Genomic DNA, 24,617 nt, shown 5'->3' with positions numbered 1-24,617 from the left:
TAATTTAGGTACTTGTATATGGAAGTTTCAGAGTACTATCATCAGACATGACCGGAATATGAATAAGTGTGTTTTCTGCCAGATCCAAGTACTGTTACTCATACTCTGAAGAGAAACGCATGTGATTTTTGCAGATTAATTGCATTCTTTGAGCTCTTAGCTGCTGGTCCCTGACAGGTAGTCCATCAGGAAGACTGGTCTATGGTAGCATTGTTATAATAATAAACACACAGAAAATGAGAACATCAGTGCCCACGCAGTGCTGGATCAATAGAATATACCGTCCTAGGGAACTGATGACAAAATCCCATCAACATAACTTATGCCTAAGATTATCAGATGTTTGAAGCAAAATAAATTCTGAGTGAGATCAGGAGAATAAAAGGGAGGATGTGAGGAAACCCTGTGCTGCGAGCCCCGGGTAAGTTGTAGTCGGTCCCTGGGGAGGACCTGGCACGTCTAGACTGTGACGTTTAGTTAAGCCAGAATAGTGGCAGCCATCATGTAAGATGGTACAAGATCTTGACGTCTTGGATTCCAGCTCAACTCAGCAAATACCTGTTGAATGTGCCACATGCTGGTCATTATGCATTCAAGTCCCGCCCTCCAGGAGCTCAGGTCTAGTGGGGGAGCAGTTCGGCAAACACTTAATTATGACATATGCTTTTTTTTTTTTTTTTTAAGTCCAAGGATGTGTGAAAAACTATGGGAGCAAAGAAACACTTGAGACTGTTTCCCCCTAGAGGAGTCTTGAAGGACAAGGACTCAGGGAGGGAAGACACCTCAGGAGCCCACGCTTCTTATTTGACTCCTGGGAGATTTGGGGATTAACCAGCAAGATATGGACAAATGAAAATATAAGTTTAAATGGCCAAGAAAACAGAATCAGTTGTTCCTTTTTTTTTTTTTTTTTTGCAGTACGCGGGCCTCTCACTGCTGTGGCCTCTCCCGTTGCGGAGCACAGGCTCCGGACGCGCAGGCTCAGTGGCCATGGCTCACGGGCTTAGTTGCTCCGCGGCATGTGGGATCTTCCCGGACCCGGGCATGAACCCGTGTCCCCTGCAACGGCGTTGTTCCTATTTATTTTTATTATTACCTGCGACTTTTTCTGCTTCCTAATTTTTTTTAATGTTTATTCACACTGTTAAATCTCCGAGACTAAAGCAACTTTCCCCTGAAATAAATAAAATTAGGGAGTTAGTATATAATGGAGAAGATCCCACGTGACCTTTCATGAACCTGAGGGCAGTAGCAGACTTTAAGATTTCCATTTTGGGAGGATAAAGCCCTCTGTGGAGACTTGAAAGGTCTACTGACATAACATGCATTTGTTAGAAATGAAAACTTTTTTGAAAGATAAATCCATCTTTTTCTTTGGAGATAGTAAATTCTCATTTATAGTTGGAGATTAATATTAATTTGATCCAAATTAGTGCAATGCTCTAGTACAGAGGCTGCTTCTGTTGTCATTGTTTATGGCATTAACTTTGTAAGGAAGTTAATTTATTTAGCCAGAGGGAGGCTGTTCTTACTTCACAGTATTTGTTTAGGTTTTCTACTGTTTCCCTCAAAATGTTCATGAGTATTAGTCACGCGTAAAAGAGAAGCTGCTTCCCATCTGCTGTGAACCTTCCAGTATTTGGAGATCATGGGACCACTGATTTGTGAGGTGCAGTTAAACTATGTCACATGAAAAGAACCAGACCAGGGGCCAAAGATAACAGTGCTATGTAGACTCTCGGGGGCCAGCGAAGGTTTTGTTTTACAAGATCGTGTCCGTGTTTGGTCAGTGACGCTGAGGCAGAGGTGAATGAAAGAACGTTACTTTAAAGGCATTAAAGAACGTGCCGGAGGAATGCATTTTTAGTGCAAAGCGTTCCGAATGGACGGGGTAGAAGTCCGGGTCAGCACAGAGCAGCCAAGCGCAGCCTGTTTCCCTCCCGGCTGTGGATGCCAAAGCTGGCCTCGCATCCCCCACCCTCAGGTACCGCGCTTCTCGCGTGCCCTTCCTCCTCCCTCCCTCCCTCCCTTCCCTCCTTCCTTGGGACCCTTTGAGAGTTCACATGAACCTTAGGGTAAACAAGATGGATTCGAATCTCTTATAACCAAGCCTACATACACATCATTCAGACATGAAAATTGTTTTCATGCTTTATGTATTTCGTTTGTAAGGCTGGGGGAGGGGCGTATTTTATGGAAACAGATTGAACCAGGAAACATGACTGTGGCCATGAGAGAGAGACCACCTTCCTCACTAATGAAGAAAGTGTTTGAACCGCACACCTGCGCCTAACCTCCAGCTCTGATATTTCATGCCTTTCACTTTCTAATTGCTGAACTATCTTGCGATAGGATAGTAGCTGTGTGTGTGTGCTTACAACCAAATGCCAGTCACCAGTCACCATCCGTGGGGTTGAGCTACAAAAACTGGGACAGGGTAAATGGTACAAGGAATTCTGTATTCGAGCAGAGTCTCAACAACAAGTGTCTACACCAAACGTATGATCAGATGTTCTTGGTCCTTCCACTGGGATTATTATTCCACTCATTTGAGAAAGACTTCATGAAAAGAATGGGGTTTGAAGGAATTTGGAGATTTTTGGCTTATCCTTAAGTGCCCAGAAGAGGTTTGTGTAATTTACACTGCCAGGTTTCCATGGCTTTCCTAGTGAAAAGAGAGAACTTAAATGCCTTCTTTGCTGCCTACTGGCTAAAAAAAATATATTTCCTATCCTTCTGAGAGAAATTACTGAGATTATTTTTAAAGAGAGTGAGGGCGGGGTGGGTTGGGGAGCGGGGAGGAGAGCATTACCGAGTCAGACACCCTTATCCTGCCTACGTAACTTCACCTACGCAGTTATGTCTTATCTGCTTCCTAACTGTATGGCTATAGGCCTTGTATTTTAAAGTTGCACAAATAGTAGCATGAGTATCGTTAAAAGATTGCAAGCCGGGGCGTCCCTGGTGGTGCAGTGGTTAAGAATCCGCCTGCCAATACAGAGGACACGGGTTCGAGCCCTGGTCCGGGAAGATCCCACATGCTGCGGAGCAACTAAGCCCGTGTGCCACAAGTACTGAGCCTGTGCTCTAGAGCCCGTGTGCCACAAGTACTGAGCCTGTGCTCTAGAGCCCGCGAGCCACGACTGCTGCACCTGTGTGCTGCAACTGCTGAAGCCCGCACACATAGAGCCCATGCTCTGCAACAAGAGAAGCCACCGCAATGAGAAGCCCGCGCACCGCAACGAAGAGTAGCCCCCGCTTGCCACAACTAGAGAAAGCCCGTGCACAGCAACGAAGACCCAACGCAGCCAAAAATAAATAAATAAAATAAATAATTTTTTTTAAGAAAAGATTGCAAGCCACCTTCATGATTTGGAGTTGAAACGTATTTGAAGTCAAATATGGAACAAATGACAAATGTCTTAACAGATTTATAGAAATATTTGTTAAAACATAAACTAGAGAGGTAAATCCCCAGAGAACTTCCAGAATGAACTCACGCAGCATGCTAACAAGAATCAGAGGTTTCCTAATGAAGGCGCATCAAGGACATTTGCCGTTCCCTCTGTGACCCTCTCAACTAGCCTCTTAAAATTTGATCAACTTTGGATTTTGCTGCTAGAGACATTAAAAAAGAAGAAAATATTTGTATTGAATACCATCAGCTTGCTCTCTTTCATGTCTTTTGTACCTACAATATTCAGACATGAAATCTAACATGGAAATTTTGCTTTCCTAATCTTTCTTGCAGAATTAAGAGGAAAATAGAAGATGTTAATAGATGGGGTTTTCACAGGTATGACCAGGCAACGGTACACTGCCTGTTGCCTCAAACATTGCTTTTTTCAACCCCAAATCTCCAAAGCATGACATAAACCAGGACAGGGCAATTTTAGGCAGAATTTCACAGCTCTGCTAGTGAAGTCCTGTGTTCATCAACAGGAAGAAGATTGCCCCCAAACGTGTCTTAGCGTGGGGAGTCTCATGTGGGCATCATTAGGCGGTTCAGGGTCTTCCTATTCTTTGCTCCACGGTGGGGTTTCTTACCTCCAAGAGTGATGTAGGAACAGCTGAGCTGAGCCTCATGCACCACAGTGCCCTTAAAGCCCACCTGGACCTCGGCGGGGCGGCTGGGCAGCGGCCGGTACCCAGGCGTGGTGGGTGGGAGGAAGGCTCGCAGCATGGCGGGTCCCAGAGCACTCAGAGCATCTCTACTGGTCCCGTCTCGGTGCCCCGCGAGGCTGTGCCTCGTGTCAGGTGAGGGCGATCACTCCAAGTTTGAGAATGCCAGAACCACACCACCTTCTCCGGTCCTTTTCAACCTGGCCGTCTTCTTTCTTCCCTGCGGCGCCCGCTGCCCGCACAGGCCGGCCTCGCCCTGTGGCCGCCCAGGAGAACTGGGGGTGAGACGTGAGGGTTCTGTCTGCCCATCGGCTCCTCACCTCCCTGACGGTGACAGGCTCTGGTTTGCATGGGCCACCACCAGCTGCTCCAGTGCCCCTCGTTCAGGACAGAGATAGGCTTGTCCCGGCTGGAAACGTGCGCCTGAGAGGCGGGAGCTGCGGTGGAATGTGGCTCTCTCTGTGAAACTATTTTAAGGAGAAAAAGTTAGGCCCAGTTCTACTCGTTATCTTGCCTTGCTCTCAGGAGCCAGGACTGTTGGTAAATCTGTTTCTCCTCCTTGACTACTTAAATTGTACATTCAAACTGCATATTAACTGGGGTGAAAAGAACTGTTTCAAATGACCCCATTTTAATCTTAAAGTCACGTTGCTTTAGAGGTAAATGGTCAGGTCCTAAGGAAATCGCCACAACGTCTCCGTGAGGCTTCAGAGCCAGCCTTCCCGTCCTCCCCTTCAACATCTGAAAGATGTGTTCACAGCATCTTCCCCCTCCATCTGCATTTCAGTTTTCTCGTAGTAATAACATCGTCAAACCGCTTTTCTATTTATATCAACAGTTTCCTTGGCATCCAGTCCTTATGAGAACCTAGTTCCTTATGTCAAATGCCACAAATGTGTAACATCCCCCCAAAATGGCACCCAAAATATTTCTACTTATATGTTCTACTGAAGAGACACAAATGGCTGTTCTTCCCCTGCTACTGGGCTTCGAATTTCTTAGTCGGGTGTTTCTCTCCCCTGTTACCTCTTTCCTGCTTTGATAGTTTTGGGAAGTTCCATCTCCAAGGAAAGGAAGTTTTCACTCTAACCAAGGAATAGAGCAGGATCCTGGTTTTGTAACGAGGATTAAAGCCTCCAAAACATACAACGTCTTCGGATTTTTTAGTCGCAGAATGTCGGTGATCCGATCCACTCTCGCTCAGGGGAGCACAGAGCAGGTGGGTCGGCGTGTGGGAAGCTGTTGGGGCAGCTGTCGCTGGGGATTAGGGTTGATGGACCGGGAACAGCCTGGAATCAAGTTCTCAGAGACTCGCTTAATGATCTTGAGATGAAAGAATTTCTTTTTGATATTAAGGCTCTCAGCGCATAGGCTTTAGAACTCAGACGTTCTTTTCTCCAGAGTATCCATGTATCAAAGAGGAGTATGTGTGTGTATTTCTAAGAGGACACAATGGTTCCATCAACTGCCCCCCCTTGCACACGCAGGTAAGATAAAGTTTCCTGGTGCACGAATCACACAAGAAGTTGACGCCATTGCCCCCTTTTGGCAAGTTGACAGTTCAAATTTATAGGGTCCTTTTAAAGACATCTCCTTAACACAGCACTAAAACGACATCTCCTGTACCCTTTGATTTCTGAATCTTGACTAACAAGAAGCAGAAACGCCCACCGAGTCATTGGTCAGGTGAGTGGGGGGAAAAGTTGTCAAAATATCACAGCTGTTTTAATGACCAAATTATATTCATATAATTAAATATTTTGTAAGTTTAAAATTTTAAAATAATTTCTTTTAAAAATATGTTGGTTTTCATCACCCTACCATAACATGGCAGCTATTTCAGTGAAGTTTTTTTTAACATGTATATATAGTTAGTGTATTATTTATATAATTAATACCACCAGATCCTCAACTAGATAGTTATAAATGTATTTTGGACCTGTTTAGCCTTTGCTATAAAAATGACCTAGACAGGCACATATTAAGGTATACAATTTGTTTGAAAATTGTTAAATGAATCAATAGCAGCTATATTATGCCACATTGTTCTTTCACTACTAAATCATTCAGTCAGAGTTGTACCTTATCTTTCAACAGTTGTAAATATTACGTGCAGACACTTTGGAGTCAGAGATTTATCACTGACTTTTGTTTTTCCTGCACCGTGACCTCACTTAGGGCTTTCAAAGCCAATCTTTCAGTTACTAACACCTTCCTGGGAGAAAGGGAAGGGAGGGAGGCTTCCAGGCCTAATTTGTGCTTCAGGTTTCCGATACTTAACAAAGAAGATGGAGTGTGTGTGAGTGTGTGCCGGGCCTCTGGCGGCAGTGATGTTTCAGAGCTGGAGCTTAGAGTCGAGGCTCGTTTTCAGTCTGTTCATCCATTTAAGAAGCATTCTCCACGTGCCTGTTGTGTTCAGGTGCTGTATTTTTAAGGACAACATACTTCAGTGTGTGTCTGTGTGTGCGTGTATGTGTGTGCACATGTGTGTGTTCTCTGTGGGCCTAAAAAGCCCCAGTGCGAGGTTTTCAAGCTTGAACTCCAATGACTGGTTTCAGTTATCCAAGAAGTATGTATTTGCCTCAAGATAGAAAGTGAATTTCTTTCCATTTTGTAGTTTTGAAGATGCTCATAATTGGTTTGATGTGTTTTTTGCAGTGTCCATTTATGGAATTTGGTTTTACGACAAGGAAGAATGCCAAAGAATTGCAGAGCTTATGAAAAAGTAAGTGCTGCGGGCTGAGTATTTGTCAGGACCCGGTGCTTTGTATTTCTAAGTGTACGTAGCTACACTGTAATCTAAACAGAGCACGTCTCTGACAGCAGTCCTTTTCACCGTGGTTAGGAACACATTCACTATTACTTAATAAATGAAAAATAAACATAAATGACAATGTTTTACATTTCCACTAGGTAAGATTTATTATGCAGAAGGGTTCCCCTCATTTTTTTCTGCACGTGTGAAGAATCTATAATATGAATTTTTCCAGATGGCAGTTTACCTTAATATTATCCTCCTTTGTAAATGAGCAGCTTTTTCCCTTGAAAAGTTACCAGTGTATCTCAGTGAAGAGAACATTCAGAGCCCTTCTAAAAGGCTGCCCCACATTCTCTGGGGTGCACACATCCTTCCCGCCCTGAAGTCTGCCCGTGGGGTTCAGACCTCCCTCCCTTCCGACCCTGCGAGGGCTTCGGAGAGTCTGTATTTTCAGTTCCTTTGGGAGTATCTGAGCTAACACTAATTTAGTGAGCAGTAGACAGCCCCTCTCTCTGTCTCTCTCTCGTCACTAGTCTCTTTTTTTGTTAATCTCACGAGGCCTTGTGATTCATCCCAGTCTGCACTGGGGGAAACTGAAATGACTGTCTGCCTGTCCTGCTCTTGCTCCCCTGAGGACCCTGAGAGGAGGCCCGGGTCAGCATGCTGTCTCCTCTGGGATCCATCAACCCCTTTCACCGGTTCTTGAGCCCCAGGCCTGCTCACTGGGAGGCAGTTATTTCCCTGCACTTATGCAGATGGTTTAGAGCCTCAGAAGGAAATGAGTTTCCTGCACGTGCTGGATCTGACCCAGGGCTGGACTCGGCCGAACACAGGGTCTGGCTGCCGCCAGCGCGGATTCGACAGAGCAGCTCCGTCTGCAAAAGAACCATTTTTCAATTTTAAATCCTGGGTCAAGGAAATGGCTAAAAAGTGACCCCAAAATATGGAATGTGGGGAGTACTTTTTTATAAATAAGACTGATTTCTGAAAAGCCTAGCTTGTGAGAGCCAAGTTTAGGTAAGCGGCTCAAGCTGCAGGTGGTGATTAAGTGTGTTCACACTAGTATTTACCACCATAACAGCGAGTTCCTAGAACACCCATGTTATTGTAAACTGTGCAGTGGATGATAATAGCAGGATCTCATGCAGATTAAAAAACACCCTGTTGCCCAGCCAAGAGGCCGCGTAAAGACTGTCAGATTCCCCGGTGATTCCTTCACAGCTGGGGCTGGGAACTGATCACTGGTGAGCGACAAGCCGCCAATGTGTGTGGATTCCCTGCCTGTCCTCACTTAGAACTGAACCTCTCACTGAGCCCTCGGGTCTCCTTCCCCGTAAACGTCGCGGCAATGATGAAGGAGCGTGAACTGCAGTCAGAGCCCACGCAGGGAGCGGTACTCCTCTCAGCCGCGCTGTAGCACGGAGGAGCGACCTGGCCTCCCTTCTGTGTTGTGTTCAGGAAAGCAGAAGGCGCTGCTCACTGCTGTGTTTTCGTACCCCTCTCCTGGGGTGGGATCTTCGCTGTGTTTCTAAACCACAGGATTCGAGGGGCTGGAATCAGCCACGCTTTGCCTTCAAGGCCCTTTGGAACCAGGGGCAGACGCCCGATTTGCCGTGCGGTTTGCCCAGCGTTTGAGAACCCTAAATTGGGTTTCCTCAGCAACACACGACTCCTTTCTACTGCCCTCAGTGTGGAGTTGGCAAACTTCTTCTGAGAAAGACCAGCAGTGAATACTTTCGGCCTTGCAAGGCCGACCGGTCTCCATCCCAGCTGCTCAGCCCTGCCCTGGCTGTGTGACAGCTGCCACAGGCCATGCGTCATTAACTTTCCGTACAAAACAGGCCCGGGCGAGGGTGGCCCTCCCCTCTCTAGAGGTGTACGTGTGGTCAGTGTACTCAGGACCTCAACTCCCATTTTTCTTCTTTCAGTTCCAGCAGTCTTATTTCTAACGTGATTATAACAAGATAAAAACAACTGGGTGAGAACTGGATGGTTTCCAAAACCGGTTGTGTTGAGTTGGCTTTTCTGGTGTGGATTTCCCTTCCTATTTTCTAGCCTCACTCAGTACGAACAGTTGAAAGCGCACCATGGAGCGGGGGCGGCAGTGGGAGCGTCCCCCGTGGGCCTCGGCTCGGGAGAGCGCAAGGAGGTGGACATCTTACGGATGCTCACCAAGGCCAGAGACGAATACGCAAAGGTGAGTCTTGTCTCCTGCGATGCAGACTTAAACTCCGCGTGGGGACCTGCGCCCTGAGACGGACTTGGTGCCGTGCCTTCCGTCAGACAAAAGTGCAGGAGAAATACAATCTTTATTGGCTTTTAGTAGGCTGTAGACTGTTTGCCTTTAAGTGGATTCAAAGGCAGCCCGGGAAATCAGTAACCTTCGTATATACAAATAGCCTCCAATAAGAAGACCCCATTGACAGTAGCAACAAATTGATATAAAATTCTTTGGGATAAAATTAACAAGAAATGAACACAACCTGTGTGGAATAATCATGGCTCTCCTTGGTGGTACTAGGGCACTAGCAGTAGGAAGGACATCCAACCCCCTTCCTCTGAAAATCGGCGGTCGGTGGAAAGAATTAAGCATTTATCCTGCCTGGCCAGGGGCACCGGATAATCCAGGTTGATGCGGGAAAGGCCTTCTCCACCACAGAGCTCCAGCTGTTAAATGTGGACGGAATGACAGAGCCTAAAGCCCTGGTGGAGTAACTGAGTCAGGCACGGATCATCCGTAATGCTCGTGCTGTGAGAAAGGCGGACGGAAACCTGACCACGGGCGGGTCGGGCGGCCGCGCACCGCGGCTGAACGTCGAGTACGCGGCACGCCTGGAAGTGTTCCTGCCACAAGAGCTGATCCTGAGCCTAAGTCTTGAGCGCTAACAGAAAATGACAGGGGAGGGGAACAGGGCAGGTAGAAAACAAGTTAAATGACACCAGGAAGCAGTCAGAAAGGCCGTGTGCGGCGTGGGTTCCTCGGGGACACCCTGCCAGGCTTCTGCATGTGCCTTGGAGGCGGGGCCAGAGGCCGCACTACTGGAGACAGACACCCCCGCAGGCATCTCTGTGTGAGTCCCGAAGGTGGTCAGCGCTGCCCGCCCGAGGGCTTGTTGAACGAATATGAACAAAGCGCGGTTTCACCCACCCGCCCTGTCACGGCCCGGACCCAGGTGCTTTCTCCCCAGCTTCGGCCAGTAACAGCAAGCTCTGGATCCGCTTTTTATTTTGTTTGATTCTTCAACAGCCGTGAAAAAATGTCCCAGTGACTTAATTATACTTTACTAACTGTACTATGTCAGGGACAGTGAAGATTCATCTTAAAGGTGCCATTTTTGCCCTCGAGGAGCTTAGGTTCTGTGATGCCGGCAATAACAGTGGCCGGTATAGATAAGAAATGCAAACGCTGAAGAAAAATTATTTTCTTTCTTCTCCCTCCCTCCTCCCAACACACAGACACATACGCAAACACACACACTGTATTGTTTCTATTTTATGATGTTTTGACTTGTTGAAAGTCTGGCTGGGGAGAGACTGTCCCTCCCCAGCCAGCCAATTCTCGGAGATACCAGAGGCCTAGCCAGGAGGGTGCCTGTGACCGGGAGACCCAGCCCTGTCTGCCCGCCTACCCCGGGGTGAAAGTCCTCCGCCCCGGTCCTATCAGGGCCACTCCCGTCATCCGGAGCCCCTGAAATGATTCAGACACGCCAGTCCTGAAGTGCAGAGACCCCGGCGAAGGCTGCAGCCTTGGTTCTGCCCTCGGTCCTGCTTCCTGCCCGCCCGTCACGAGGCACCCCCTGCAACAGGGGGCCCTGCGGGGCTGCTGAGCCTCTGTCTCCAGGCCCGGGGGCGAGAGCGGGTGACGCCCTGCTCTCCGAGCCTCTGAACGCAGAGCTCACGCACACTCAGACGTACCAGTGCCCGGTGCTGGGGGCTGGCCTCAGGCCATCACTTTGTACTGTACCCACAACTTGCAGTGTTTCCCTATTTTGTTTGCCCTTCAGAATCTACATCTCCTTCGAGGCCCAGGAAAAACGCCACTTCTTACGTGGAGTCTTCCCAGATCTCTTCATTCAAACTGATTGTCCCTTCCACGGCACTCACCAGTGTGTTACTCTTTAGAATGTATTTTGTTCTTCCTCATTTGTTACACTCACAGCAGCCTCTCCTGCTGTGCATAAACTTGTTGAGGTCGAAACAACTCGGTTGTGACAGTGTTGACGTGAAGGGAAGATAGAGGTCTGATCAGTGTGCAGACTCTGCTTTTCTATAAATTCAAATACATGTCATATGCATAATGTTCATCGCTCCAACTATGTGATAAATAACAGAAGAGGCTCTTCCTTCTGCAGTCACAGGCCAGGTAACGTCACATCGCGTCCAGAAGCACCTGCACGGTCCAGTGACCCCTGGTCCACATCCTTCTCGGTTTCCCACCACCCGGAGTGTAAACCCCGGGCCCCTCCGAGCGCCCTGCCACACGGTCTCGGGTGAGCCTTCCAGCCTCGCTGCCTTGGGCTTCCGCTGCCCCTGCAGACATTGGGAATTCCTCCCAAACGGAGTGACAGTGCTGCTTCCTGAAGGTGCCTTCCCGCCTCTCCTCAGGCTGGCCCTCCCCTCCCTTACTTACCTGGCAACAGGTGACGTCTCTGAAGGCTTACTTCCCGTGTTCCTTGTCCCTCGTGTGCTTTCTGATCTGCCCACCGGGTGTATTTGCCCCCGAGGAGTCCCCTTGTGCGAGGAAGCCCTGCTTTATCCTTGCCTTATGCCATGTCATCTGCTCTCCCAACACATACGGACGCGCCAGACAATGTGGGGATCAGGAGTGGACCTGGCCCCAGGTGCAGGAGAGGGACATGGAAACACAGTCTTTCCTGAGGATTCTTGCTGCGAGGAAGTGGATTTCCTGTTAGCGGAGGTTTTCAAGAAAAGACAGAATGATGAATACCAGGCATCTACAGAAGAACTTCACTGCTCTGGATGCGTATTCACCTGAATGACCTCTGAGGGCCTCTCCAACTCTAAACCGCGTAAATGTGTGAAAATTCCAAAAAGTAAGAGGAGGAGGCACTCTGAGCTGGTGGAAGATGATATTGATAAAGTGAAGCCTGGTGACAGCAGACACAACTTTTTACGCACAGTTAATAAAGTAATTTAAAAACCTTGTTTGGGCCGGTATTTTATGTTTTCTCCCCGAAGAAACAACTTTCTGTGAACCTGCTGTGAAGTAGCAGTGCTGTGACTTTGAGCTTCCTCCTCCCGGTTAGGCTCGGGGCTGGGACGCAGGTAAGCGGGGGCAGCAGCCGGGCCAGAGCGGTCTTGGGCCGCGGGGCTACGTGCTGAGCCTTCAGAAGTGGACTGTTCTGAAGAATACGTTTATACATGTGTGACTGAATCACTGCTGTACACCTAAAGCTAACACAACATTGCAAGTCAACGATACTGCAGAAAGAAAAAGAAAAGAATAAGGGGACTGTTTTGTACTTAAGACTATTTGGTGTTTTGTGGCCTAAGGCAAGAATGAATAGTTGTCCTCTAGCTATGGTTCTGACTTATTTATGAAATTAAAGAAATTACTGTGTCTTTTGATGTTCACTGAGAAAATTCAAGACTATAAGAAAGAAAATAGGGCTTCCCTGGTGGCGCAGTGGTTGAGAGTCTGCCTGCCGATGCAGGGGACACGGGTTCGTGCCCCAGTCCGGGAAGATCCCACATGCCGCGGAGCGGCTGGGCCCGTGAGCCATGGCCGCTGAGCCTGCGCGTCCGGAGCCTGTGCTCCGCAACGGGAGAGGCCACAACAGTGAGAGGCCCGTGCACCGCAAAAAAAAAAAAAAAGAAAGAAAGAAAATAAAACTACCCATAATCCTACCACTCAAAGATGTCTACTTTTAGCACTTCTAGTGTATTTTCCCCCAGACTCTTCTCCCCTCGTGGACACACGTGTTTGTGTGATAAAACGGGCTCATGTGACGACGTTAAGACCTTGGGTACTGTGTCAAGAATCCATTATACTTTCTCCAACTCTGCATGTTTTCCCAAGTAGTTTAAAGTGTTTGGGTCGAGAGACGCATAGAAACTTAAACAAGTGGAAAATGAGCTGCAGACTGTTGAGATCAGTGGTGTTTCGTTCTGGGCACTTTTTACATGACAGTGAAGCCTCATTGGTAGGTCGCCCGTCCTAGTGACACAGAAAGCAGCTTCTGGCCACTTTCCTCGGAGGGAGCTGTCTGCGGCCCACGTGAGCGGGTACACAGTGAAGCAGTTTGCGACCCAGGGTCCCTGCACACAGACAGGGTCGCTCGCGGAAGTGAGCCGAGTGGCCACTTTCTCTGCGCGGCCAGCCGGCGGTAAAGGCTTTTCACGCCAACATTTTATCAGTGACCGTATGAGGCTACACTCTTGTCTGGCGTTGGTGATCCACACCTTAGAATCCAGGCCAGTGGGTCCTGCAGCCATCATTCAACTAAGAAGAATTAGAAATGATATTTGATGACTCATAAAGTGATTTCACGTGCCATTCAAGACTAGTGCCAAATATACAAATTATTGGCCGAAAATAATTAGTCCTTTGTGCAGTTAACTTTACAAACCTAAGTGAGCGTGGTGGTGATCAGCCCCAGGCGCCTACATCCTTGAACAGAAAATACAGCCAATAGCCATAAAGCACACCGGGAACCGTGGGACCCCAGGGACAAGGTTGCATTCGCAGCCACTCCACCTCGGGACGGTGAGGTGTGTCCTGGCCCAAGGGTGCAACTGTGCAGCTGAAACTAACAATGCCGCGGAGTCCACAGTGCAGAAGGCCGCGTTTTACAGTGAGTTTTATTTGGTGTTTCAACAAGGGAAACCCAGACATCACTGCTGTGCCCTCTCTGTTACGAATCCTACTGTGTGAGTGATCGCATGGTTGGTTAGATTAATGCGTGATAACGACTCAGGGTTTGAAAGGATGAGGCTTGTCTCTCATCTCTTTCTCTGTGAAATTCTAATTTGTAGCGATCGGCTCCGAACGCTGGGATTTGAATTACTCTGTTTGTGCAAAAAGCCATTTGTTAAATAAAGATGATGTTAGTAATTTTTAAATCAACGGTTTGGGTCGGCTTGACTTTTTGGTTTGTCGACTAAAAAGGGCTGGTCGCTGTGAGGACGCAGTGCTGCAGCCTTCAGTCAACTGCCAGCTGCGCGCAGAACCCTCCCGCGGCCCCGACGAGGCACCGAGGGGGCACTTCCTCCACCGTTTATCCCAGAAGGGCAAGCAGGAGACTGCGGCTGCTTCCCAGCGACCCGCGGCCTTTCAGGCATCCAGGCGTCTCAGGGCCTCCAGGTCCTGCAGGCCGACCTAATACTTTAGGGCACGGAATTGCGCAAACTAAGAAAAATTCGACCTGAATTTGACTTACACTCAAACGTAGCTTATATCAGAGGAGAGTAAGGGATTTTCCTTTGTACATGGAGATCTATTTTTTTTTAAGTACCAACTAGATAAAATAAACAGCAAGAAGATGCATTCTTTTTAAAAGATTAAAGCTTCTTTTACACCAAAAATGAGGTTCTTTTTTCCATTTCAGTGTAAAGCCTGTCCTGAGCCCAAACAGATCAGCAGCTCGTCCGCCATCTACGACAACCCCAATCTCATCAAGCCGATTCCAGTGAAGCCCAGTGGGAGCCAGCAGCAGCGCGGCCCTCGGCCCGGCCAGGTGCACAGGCCTCTGCTCTCTTCCCGGGCCTCTGTGGGGCTCCTGAGGGACCTTGGCCCGGAGTACGGTCAAGGCGGGGCCGATGCTCTGCAGGTCCCCTAAGGTCAATCCAGGAAAGAGAGATTTCAAAGTAGAGATTTTGTCATTATTAATAATTTACTCTTCCTAGAAAGGGGTTGCACTTTTTCCTTTTGGCATTTCCCTTACTCTGTGCTAATCCCTTGTGGACTTGAACTCCTTAGAGGATAATGTATTCTAAAAAGACAGCAACCTAATATCATGTCAGAGCTGACGGGACCGTTACACGTCGGGCTGTATTCTTCCGGGGTGGAAAGCTGGTGTCCCACGGCCCCTGAGGGAGCCACAGCCCACGTGCCCCCGTGGTGCCAGGTCCGGGGCCAGGCGCTGTGTGTGTATATGGGATTCCTGGTCTAAGGACTGGTGTCAAATCCCCCTTTAGACCCCATGGCTTGTCATTGTTTTTGCATCTAAGATATAAGCATGACAGCAGTTTCTGTGTGAGCATATATATTTTTCAGAAGAGTCCAGCATTAGCAGAATTGCTAATCTGCAAGTCCCATCACTGAGTGTGGCTGCTTCTGGTTCTTATGGTCATTCCTCACTAAAGGTTTTTTTTTAAAGGGAATTGGTTTAAATCAATTTCAAAAAATGAACATGGACACCAAAAACATAAAGACTGGCTAATGCAAGTCTTATATTGAATTTTGTAAAAAATAAGTCATTTCTAATTATCTTTTAGCTTTTATTATAAGTTTGCTTTTCATGGACATTTTTTATTTTAAGAGAGAAACCGGAATATGTTGACTTTAGGAGAATCTCATGTTTTCTTAGCCCAGCAAGAGAGAAAGCAGCAGGGAGACGCCAGATGACACAGGGCGGGAAGGAAGCGGGTTGGTTACCAGCCACGGCGGCGCAGCGGGGGCAGGGATTGGGGTGTTAACGCATCTGACGGGTTGTTATCGCTACTGTTACATAGCTGGAAGGATCAAGTTAGACTAAATGACTTAGGTTCCTTTCCAGCCCTCAGTTTCTATAATTCTGTGGAATACTGCCAGGAATTCTGACATCCTCACATTTCTACGTGTCCTCGGTGTCTTCCTGTACTTTGCAGGGATAGATGGGCTTCCTGTGGAAGAGATTATTTGCCTTTTAGTGTCTGTAGCTTTGTGCCACAGTGGTCCCCAGCCTGTGAACCCCAGGCCCAGCAGGGATCATGTGCCTGTTTATGAATCAGCAGATACTGATCATACAACAGCCGTCTTGGGGGTGGGAGGGAGAAGGCTGTGAACATTTTTGACATTAAAAAGGAGGTCCCCAATGTGTAGAGTCTGTTATCACTAAGCTTCCTCATCCTTTCCAATTGACTCTTTGTAAATAGAAGAAATCATCGGGTAGGTAAGTTATGTTTCACTGCCCCCCATATAACCAAATTACATGTGGCCCCATTTTCAGACGTGGTTATTTGTTCCAGACCTTAGACCCTGAACCCCAACACCTGTCCTTGACGGCTCTCTTCGGGAAGCAGGACAAAGCTACGTGTCAGGAAGCCGCGGGGCCTCCCAAGACCCTCCGCCAGCAGCAGCACGAGAAGCTCCCGATTCGGCAGGGGGTCGTCCGCTCCCTGTCCTACGAGGAACCCCGGAGACGCTCGCCCCCGGCCGAGAAGCAGCTCTGTCCCGCCATTCAGAAGCTCCTGGTCGGGAGCGCGGACCTGCAGCCGCTGGCAGAGCTGCCCGAGAGCTGGCCCTGTAGAGACGCCGCCCGGCCAGGGTCTCCCCGCGGCCCCGAGGTGTCCCGCCGCGTGCACGGTGCCCCCAGGACTCAGAACCCGCCGGACCACCTCCAGAGCATCCCCGGCGCGCCGGCGCCGGCACCAGCCGCCTCGGCCGAGACCCCCGGGCCCCGGGCACTCCCAAGGCCAGCGCCGCCCGGCCCTGGGCCCGGCCGTCAGCCCCTGGGGCCCGGCGAGGTCTCCCCGCGGGAGCTGCTGTGGAAGCTCCAGGCGGTGCAGCAGGAGCGGCAGTGGCCGGCGCCCGGCCGCCCCGCCCTGGCGGCCAAGTTCCCCGTGGCCACCCCGAGCGCCCGAGCACGGAACCCCCCGGAGTCCTGGAGGGACCAGACCCCCAGCGCGGAGCAGCAGGCTCCCCTCCTTCAGGTAGGTGGCTGCCGGCCGGGAGGTGCTGCCGGGGCGCGGGGACGCGGGCCTCAGCCCCGTCTGGTCCGCGCATCGCGTCCCGCCTTCGCCTCCTGCCTGGAAGGGAATCTGGCCTTGGCCCGGCAATCTGGGAGCTCCTCCCTTCAGAGAGGCTTCATTCCTACAGTTAAGCCTTCAAGCGACGAGGTTTGCTGTGGCCGTGGGAAAAACCCAAATCTCTGACCTCGCAAACCTAGGGTCTGAAATCATTTGAAGTCATTCCGGGGATGCCAGACCCCTGACCTCGTCTGGTTATTTCGGTCCACAGTAAGTTATTGCATGTTCATGACCCAGGCCGTGCTTAGGAGCACTGACTGCGTGCGCCGCCCCTGCGGACGCCACAGCCCATGGGCACTTGAGGCCGGCAGGAAAGCAGGCCCCTGACCCCGGAATGGGCAGCCTCCTTGTCTGTCTGAGCACGTGTAGCTTAATGAGGGTCCTGAGAGGCAGACGGCTCCCTCCCTGCCCGCGACACACACGCCGGTTGCCAGAGAGGGAAGTGTTGTAATTCTCAGAAATGTTCTGTGCTCCCGGGGAAGACGGTCCTCTGTGGTCACTGATAACTTAGAACAGGGAGAAAACCAAAAGCTTTTCCGTTTTTTCACTGCCTGTGGGTAACATCCGGAGATCTGACGGATTTTTTTTTTTTTCCATTTGGATTGGTACAAATTCACTGAAAATGCATTGGGTTTAAAAATTAGGAAGTTCTCCCTATTTATGACGTTGATCCCTCTGTCGTGTTTTGGCAAGTAGCTTACGACAGGGCTTCAGAAATCTCTAACTTTTTGGAGCAAAGACCATCCGTGTGGAGCACAGTCTTCGTGTATGTGAGACTGTGGGTCGGAGTGTTCTTGCCTGTTACTGATGAAAGTCTCAGATCTGAGTACCTGCTGCTCTGGAGACATGGCTGTTCCCTGCCCTCATCCTCACTTCACTGTCACATTGCCCCCTTCTCCTGCTTTTTCCCCTGCGGATTTAGATTGGACCCTAGGAAATTGGGGCTAATCGTTGGCCATCCGCCTCTGCAGGCAGGTCCCCTTCTAGTGCTTGCGGGGTGCAGGGCCGCGGTGCTCTTCTGACTGCCCGCAAAGCCACCGCTCCTCGCGACGGCACACGGGGACAGTTAAGCAGACCACCCGCCTTCCTCCAGGCTGCTTTGTGCCCAAGACGACGCCCAGGGAGCTTCTGAAACCACAGCAGCTCCTCGCGGCTGGCCCTGTGCCTGTTCTCATGAGCCCCTGGGCCTCAGGAGGCTAACAGTAGCGCTCTTCCCTCTCACCTGAGCTGGGGACAAGTGACAGGTGGCTGTAAGCGTCAGGTGGGTCAGATGTCGCCTGCACAACTGGAAACACTATTGGGACCCCTGGTTTTAGGCCTGCTGGCCAAGAGAGGCGGACAGACCCGCCCAGACGGACGGGCCACCTGCATGCCTGCAGGAGTGGCCCCAGGGCTGCCCCCGAGACCCGAGCACGGAGAGTCAGGAGGTGGGGTGGACGGTGACCCCGCCGCCTGCCCGCCCTGCTGCACCAGGCGAGGGGGCAGGCGGCGGCCGGTGGGTCCCTCACGGCGGAAACTCGGGGCCGCAGCCGGGCAGGGACACAGACGGACAGCCCCGGCGTAAAGGCTGGGGTCCTGGCGTGTGTCCCAGGCGATGACAGGAAGCCAGAGATAGGAGGTGCTGCTCAGAGCGCGAGCTTCGCCTGCCGTGGGGAGCATAGTCAGGACAGCAGGCGCCGGCCGCCGGTGCCCTGGAGGGAGGAGCATGCAGATGGAGGCTGGCCTCCCGTCGCCCGCAGCCCTGGACGGTTAACACTGAACCCGCTGTGTCCTCTGCGCTCTTTGCACCGCCCCGTGCGCGAGCCGCCCTCATCCGCCCGCCCGTCGGCCCGTTTCCCACCCGCAGGTGCTCTCGCCCCGGCGCGCCCCGCCCGCCGTGGGCCCATCTCCGCTCATGTCACCACTGGTGTTCGCGCAGCCCCCCTGGGCCCCACCGCCAGAGAGGGGCAGCGGACTCTTGCCCCCGGGAAGCCAGGACCCAGCGGCCCCCCCAAGCGGCCCCCTCCTGCCCCTGCGGACGCCGGAGCCCCCCAGGACGCCGGGCAGTGCCCTGACCAAGCCGCAGCTCCAGGAGGCCCTGCTGCACCACATCCAGGTAGGAAGGCGCCGCCCCCCACCCCTCACCGGCCTTTCCCGGCGGGCTGCTGCCCTGCTGGTGCCTGTGCCCGCTTCCTGCTCCCCAAGCGTAAGAGGGCGCTGCAGCAGCTCACCCCGAGACCAGCGCTTCTGGGTGCGTTTCAGAGACTCAGCGTGGCTCTGGGCGTTGTGATCTGGAGGGCTAAGTCCTCAAGTGCCACCCGGCAGAGAGGAGGAGGTGAAGCCGCCCCTGGGAGGGTCCCAGGTCTATGGGGCCATCGGGAGCCAGAGGGGAGCGGAGGGGAGGGCTGCCCTGAGCCCGCGGCAGCGTCCAGGCCGTTACTCGGGGAGGCTGCAGCTGGGGCGGCAGGAGTGGCTGTGACGACCACAAACCTGCCAGTGAGGACAGGCTGGGGTGGCTTCCTCGTGCCCCCATGAAGTAATAAGGATGAGGACACTGTACGGAGCTCTGGGCCGGGCACGGGGTTAGGGACCAGGACGCCGAGGCTGAGGGACTGGCCTGAGGTCACCAGCCAGTCAAGAGCAGAGCTGGGGCCGCAGCCTGGCTGCTGCGCCCCTTCCCGCTGCACGACGGGGCCGAGAGACGGCAAAGCCCAGCCCAAACGCGAGACAGGCCTTGCAAAGTGCAGTGCGCTCACCCAGACGGACCACAGACAGCTCAGCTCACGTACTGAGGTGTCTTTTTCGCAGACAGTCCGTAAGGTTTTTGTGGTACTTTGCTTGGGCGTCAGGCGACCCTGTGAGCGGCCAGCACTTCTGCTGTGTCTCGTCCTACTCAAAAAGACCGTAGTCGCCGTGGGTAAGAATGTTTTTTTAAAGGTAACATCTTTTAGAGAGAAGGAATGGAATGGGGCCAGAAATCAGCATCTCTGAGTGTGAAAGCAGAGTAGCAATCTGCTAAAGACGGACGAGAAATGACCGCCCCTGACTAATTCATAAATAAGGGTCTTTTCCACCTTTTCTAGAAGCCATTCATGAGAAGTTCGTGAGGACTTAGGTAGGACATCTGTAAGCTCCTTTTCTGTGAGCAATAAACAAAAAACTTGAATGTAAAAAGCTCCACATTTTTTCTGGCTTATTCCATTTAATAACACTGTTCCAAAGATCTCTGTGCAGTAATGGGGACCCCTAAAGTCTGGAGCGGCCCCTGGACCACGCTCGTTACAGACCATATGATGTCCGTTCCGTCCACCCGGCCTGCGTTTCACGTTCCCCATGCTTTAGACGGCATCTTCCCCATGAGCTGCTGGGAGTCACTCAGGCATTCAGCTTTGCTCTCTGCCTGCTGTTAGGACACAGGCTCGTGCTCGGAGACTTTGCAGGAAAGCCAGGGTAGCCTGGCTCCAGGCCAAGCGGGAGTGTGAAACGCGGGTGAATTGCCAGAGCGATAAAGGACGGGGTGGGAGGGAACCGTCTCCAACATCAGAAACAGAGAAAACCACCGATGGGACCGTGGTTCCCTCGGCCCCGAGAGTGGCAGGAGGGGCCCAGAGCCCGCAGTCTCACCGCTGCCGCTTGCCAAGGCCAGAGCTTTCCGTAGCTAACGGGGGTGGTGCAGGGGGGTGGAGATGCACTGGCTCTGGCAGGGTACCAGCCAAGCACATTGCCAATGAAGGCTTAACTTACGCCCAACAACGAAGGCACCCCTTGTGGGCAACTCGGGGGCCTCTCAGAGCCACCAGTGACCTCCCAGCCAGGCTCAGAGGACTGAGCTGGGATATGTCCTCGCCGTGCAGCCTCCCGGGGGCCCCAGGGCTCTCCACACAGGAGGCCAGGCTTCTCAGGAGCCGGCCCGCTCCGTGCTTCCCCGAGGCTGGTGCCCGCCTGAGCTGCAGGCCACGAGCACCTGCTGTGTCCAGGGCTGGCCCCCGAGGACCGGCAGCTGACCCTTCTGGCCTGGCCTGCTGCCCCACTGACTCTTCAGCTTAAAAACTAGCCGCTGTGAGCACGCACAGGTGGAGAGGAGCTTCTTAGGATCAAGGTGCCAGTTCAGCCCCAAGACAGAGAAGGCCTCTCGTTTCTGCCAGCCAAGTCACATCCCCCTGGGGCTTTTGATTTCTGTTTTCCAGAATGACGACAACTTCTTAAATATAATCTACGAAGCTTATCTCTTCAGCATGACACAAGCGGCCATGAAAAAGACTCTGTGAAAGCAAAACATTTTAAGACTGATCTCCAAGGCCCTCCGGCTCAAGGTTCTTTCATGTCAAATGTTGTTTCCCTAAATGTTTCTGCCTTTTTTTTAAAGTATGTATTATATGAAGTAAAATGCTTCAGGCTTTTTTCAGTCACGCGTTTTTTTCATTACATTCTTCAGTGCACCTGGTACCAAGAATCGAGTGGGTAGGAAAAGTCCTTTGCTCATATCACACGGTAAATACCCAGCTTAAATGATTTTTTCTTACATGTACTGGGCCATTTCTAGATGAGTTCTCTCTCTGTGGGAAGGGCTGTTCTGGGAACGTGGTTTCTTTCTTATTAGCAGCCCCGGTTATTTCTGGAACTCGGAGAACGTGCCGACCGCCAGGTGGCGGTGTCAGCCCGTGACCACTGACGCGCCTCGCCAGCCTCTTCCAGACAAAGTAAACCTTTCCTTTGTAAGCATCCGTTGGGCCTTCCAAGGGAAATGATCTCTAAAGGTATTTCTCGCCAGCTTCCACGGGGGAGTTGTTTAGGGGTCCACAAATGGCCCAGGTTTCCAGCAACACCGCGTCTGTCCGCTCCTTCCGGCAGAAGCCTGCCTGCTTCCAAAGGAACGTTTCATCATTTTCAGCAAAACGTGCTGAGAGGAAGGTCGCAGGAGATTTTAAGGCCGGTCCTTAGCCTCTGTGGGGAGGCAGTGGAGTGCGGGCACGGCAGCAAGGATTCTTGAGGTCGTGGAGCAGACTGACGTCTCGTGTTCACAGAGACGAGGGCCTGCTCTCCCCCCAGCCCTCCCCCCGGTTGAGTCGGCCCCGGAATTGGTCCCTGCTGCGCGCTGGAGATAAAGTGAGCTTTGTGTTTCTATAGCCCTGTTTATTCTTGGACCATAAAAAGATCTCTAGAGGCCCACACAGGAGCCGGGCCTCGTTCTCCGTTTAGAGGTCACAAAGGAGGCAGGGAAGGAGGTTTCCTCACAGCTTCTGATGCCAGACGTGAACTGGAAGCTCAGACCTGGGGTAGGCGCATAACCAGGCAAGGGCCTGCGGGGAGCAGGGAGCGCCTCCCCTCCCCGCCCCCGCCCGCAGAAGGGCGCCTTCCCTTTGAGAAGGGACCCACCTTGCCGGGGCCGCCCTGAGGCCAGGGTGTGGGGCTGCTGTTCCCTCCTGAGTCAGGAAGGGACGCCTCCCTCTGCTTCTCTGTCTCCTATAGCGCCTAACGCCCTGCCAGACCGCAGAACCCCTGAAGCTCGTCATTGCGTGTGCAGCGTTTCAGGGCTCTTATGGGGAGTGTGGGGCAAGGCGAGACACACGGCCCTGTTGCCCCGCGTCGGTGACGCTCACCTCAGCCGCACACACTCAAACCGGAACAAAATCCACCGTCTCCCAGACCGCAGGTGACCTTTAAAACCCGCGGGCACATCTTTGATCTGAATTACACGTTTAGGGTGGCTTCTCCAGCTGGGGAGAAATGAACCCCACTGAAAATTCTTCTCATATATTTGTGGTAGCAAGTGGCTAATTTCTGAAATATATATTCCTTTACTTGATTGTTATATAAATAAAATAGAAATCTCAGTTGCAGCACCTACTGTGAAAAGGTGGCCGTGCACTGTGGCTGGAGGGGCCCCCCGTGCCCTGTGTGGTCAGACCCACACCGCAGGCTTCACTGGGCCTTTCTAGGTCAGCACCACAGTGGTCTGTTTTGAAAACAAATTCTCCATCCTTTACTGGAATGAACCACTTTAAAAGTGACAGGTGCAGTTTGTTCAGACCAAAGACTGAGCCCCCTTTCAAAGGGCTCGGAGATGAAGACTGATTTCCTCTGTGTGGGAAGCAGGTGGGAGCTTTGTCCAAAGACCTTTCTCTGGAGGGTCCGGGAAATGGATTGCAGGGTTATCTAAGCACCCAGGACTAGATCTCACATGTAAACTCACTTTCCTTTTTCCCACCTCACCCCAAATTCTGAGACCGTCGTGGACGCCCTCCTCCATGTCGCTGGCTTCCAGCAGCAGCTTGAAGCCAGTTGAATTCCAAGGGGAAGGAAGCCTGAGATGGGTCCCTGGGCAGTGTTATCCCGGGCACTGGATTTCAACCCTGGAGAAGTGACCGAAGTCGGTGCTGCCTGGTGCAAGGACAGAAGACGGGGCCTTGGTCAGGCGGCCTTGCCCTCACGTCCCCGGGGATGTGACCTGGGGGTCGGTGTGTGGCTTTCAGCAGAGTCTCTCCTGAGGGCTCCCCCTCCTCGGGCAGAGCGGCTGCGTCTCTGCGTGTATCCCAGACGGGTCCCCTGGCGAGCCTGGCCCCCGCCCACCCAGCTGTCACACCCCCTGCCCCGGGTCCTCCCAAGGGAAGCAGCAGCAATTCGCACTGGGCCCCGCAGATGTTCGCCTGGCTGAATAGATTGAAAGGGGGTGGTGAGCGGCCAGGGACCGCCCCCCACTTCTCCGGCTGCCGGCGGGACCTGCCCGATGTGAGCACCCAGAGCCAGCACGGCAGAGGACGGAGCAGGGCCCAGGAGACCGGCTACACGACTTCTCCCCGCTCTGCATGTCCGTGTCCCCAGCGAGAAGACACGGGGTGGTGGACTTGCTAACAGAAGGTAACGGCTCACCCTGGGGAGCTCTTTGCTGTTCCAGGCCCAGAAACCCCGAGACCCAGGCGCCGCTGTGGCCGTTGTGTGCACGAGAGTTGGCCCGGTGGGGAGCGCCCCTGACTTGGGGTGCGGGCCCTTTTCTCACAGGCCCTGGGGCACCTCCCTTCTCTCCCTCACACCCCGCCCCGGGGGAGAGTGAACCTCTCCACTCAGCACGACATCAGCTGAAGCCCAGAGCCTCTGGGACGGCTTTTGCGCTGGACAAAGGTCCTTTCCGACCTGAGGCCAAGGGTCCTGGGCCTTCGGCCTCATCCTCGTGCCACCCAGGTGCCCGTCAGCAGGGTGACCACGTAGCAGTCACCCAAACCAGGCTGTTCTGAGCATGAGCTGTTAGTAACCGCGCCGGCCAGAGGCCCGGATGCGGGCATCCTGGGCCCACGGGAAGGGTGGTCCCCACCTGCGTCCCCGCCCGAGTCCCCGTGTACCCAAGCCACGCAGGAGCCCCCGGCTCGGCCATGCAGCGAGCACCGGCCTGGACTCGGCCCGAAGGACGTCGGGCTGTGGGCGAGCGGCACCTTGGGGCCTGGCTCCAGGGCACGTCTGCCGTGAGGAACGTAAGCCAGGCCCCAGCCACAGCCTCCTTGTCATCGAAGGGTTTGAACTGAACGTGGCCTCTTTCAGCCCTGACAGCCAGCTTCCTTTGTCCTTTGAGGTCCTTCCTTTCTGGTTAAGATGTAAGTTCAGGGAAGGCCGGCCAGGGTGCTGCAGGGTGTGAAATGGCCACCGCTTCCTCTGCCTCCGCGCCCAGGACAGGGGTCTTCGAAGGACACCGAGTGGCTTTGCCATCCATGTTGCCTCCGCGGGGTCACTGGGCAAGTGGCGTGCCTTTTCTGGTCCTCCCTCAGGGAGCCAGTGTCCCAATGGCCACGTCACTGTT

The 24,617-nt window shown here is 52.4% G+C and overlaps 1 protein-coding gene across 1 annotated transcript in view; it reads left to right on the top strand.

The window, feature by feature from the left end:
- DCP1B (decapping mRNA 1B) overlaps positions 1 to 21,174 on the top strand; it is a gene marked incomplete at its 5' end in the record, with an annotated part of 44,949 nt that extends 23,775 nt beyond the window's left edge. Inside the window, 6 exons of the mRNA XM_079714280.1 lie at positions 6,781 to 6,847; positions 8,936 to 9,077; positions 14,449 to 14,577; positions 16,070 to 16,753; positions 18,696 to 18,944; positions 21,016 to 21,174. Of these exons, the coding sequence (XP_079570406.1) occupies positions 6,781 to 6,847; positions 8,936 to 9,077; positions 14,449 to 14,577; positions 16,070 to 16,753; positions 18,696 to 18,944; positions 21,016 to 21,096 (1,352 nt within the window). The 3' untranslated portion in view covers positions 21,097 to 21,174. The remainder of the gene's footprint in view (positions 1 to 6,780; positions 6,848 to 8,935; positions 9,078 to 14,448; positions 14,578 to 16,069; positions 16,754 to 18,695; positions 18,945 to 21,015) is intronic.
- Between the last annotated feature and the right edge of the window lie 3,443 nt (positions 21,175 to 24,617).

Source organism: Hyperoodon ampullatus (assembly GCF_949752795.1).
Source record: "Hyperoodon ampullatus genome assembly, chromosome: 11".
In the NCBI taxonomy this organism is placed as follows: Eukaryota; Metazoa; Chordata; class Mammalia; order Artiodactyla; family Ziphiidae; genus Hyperoodon; species Hyperoodon ampullatus.
The sequence above is the reverse complement of the archived record's forward strand: the minus strand, read 5'-3'. Positions and strand labels throughout refer to the sequence as shown.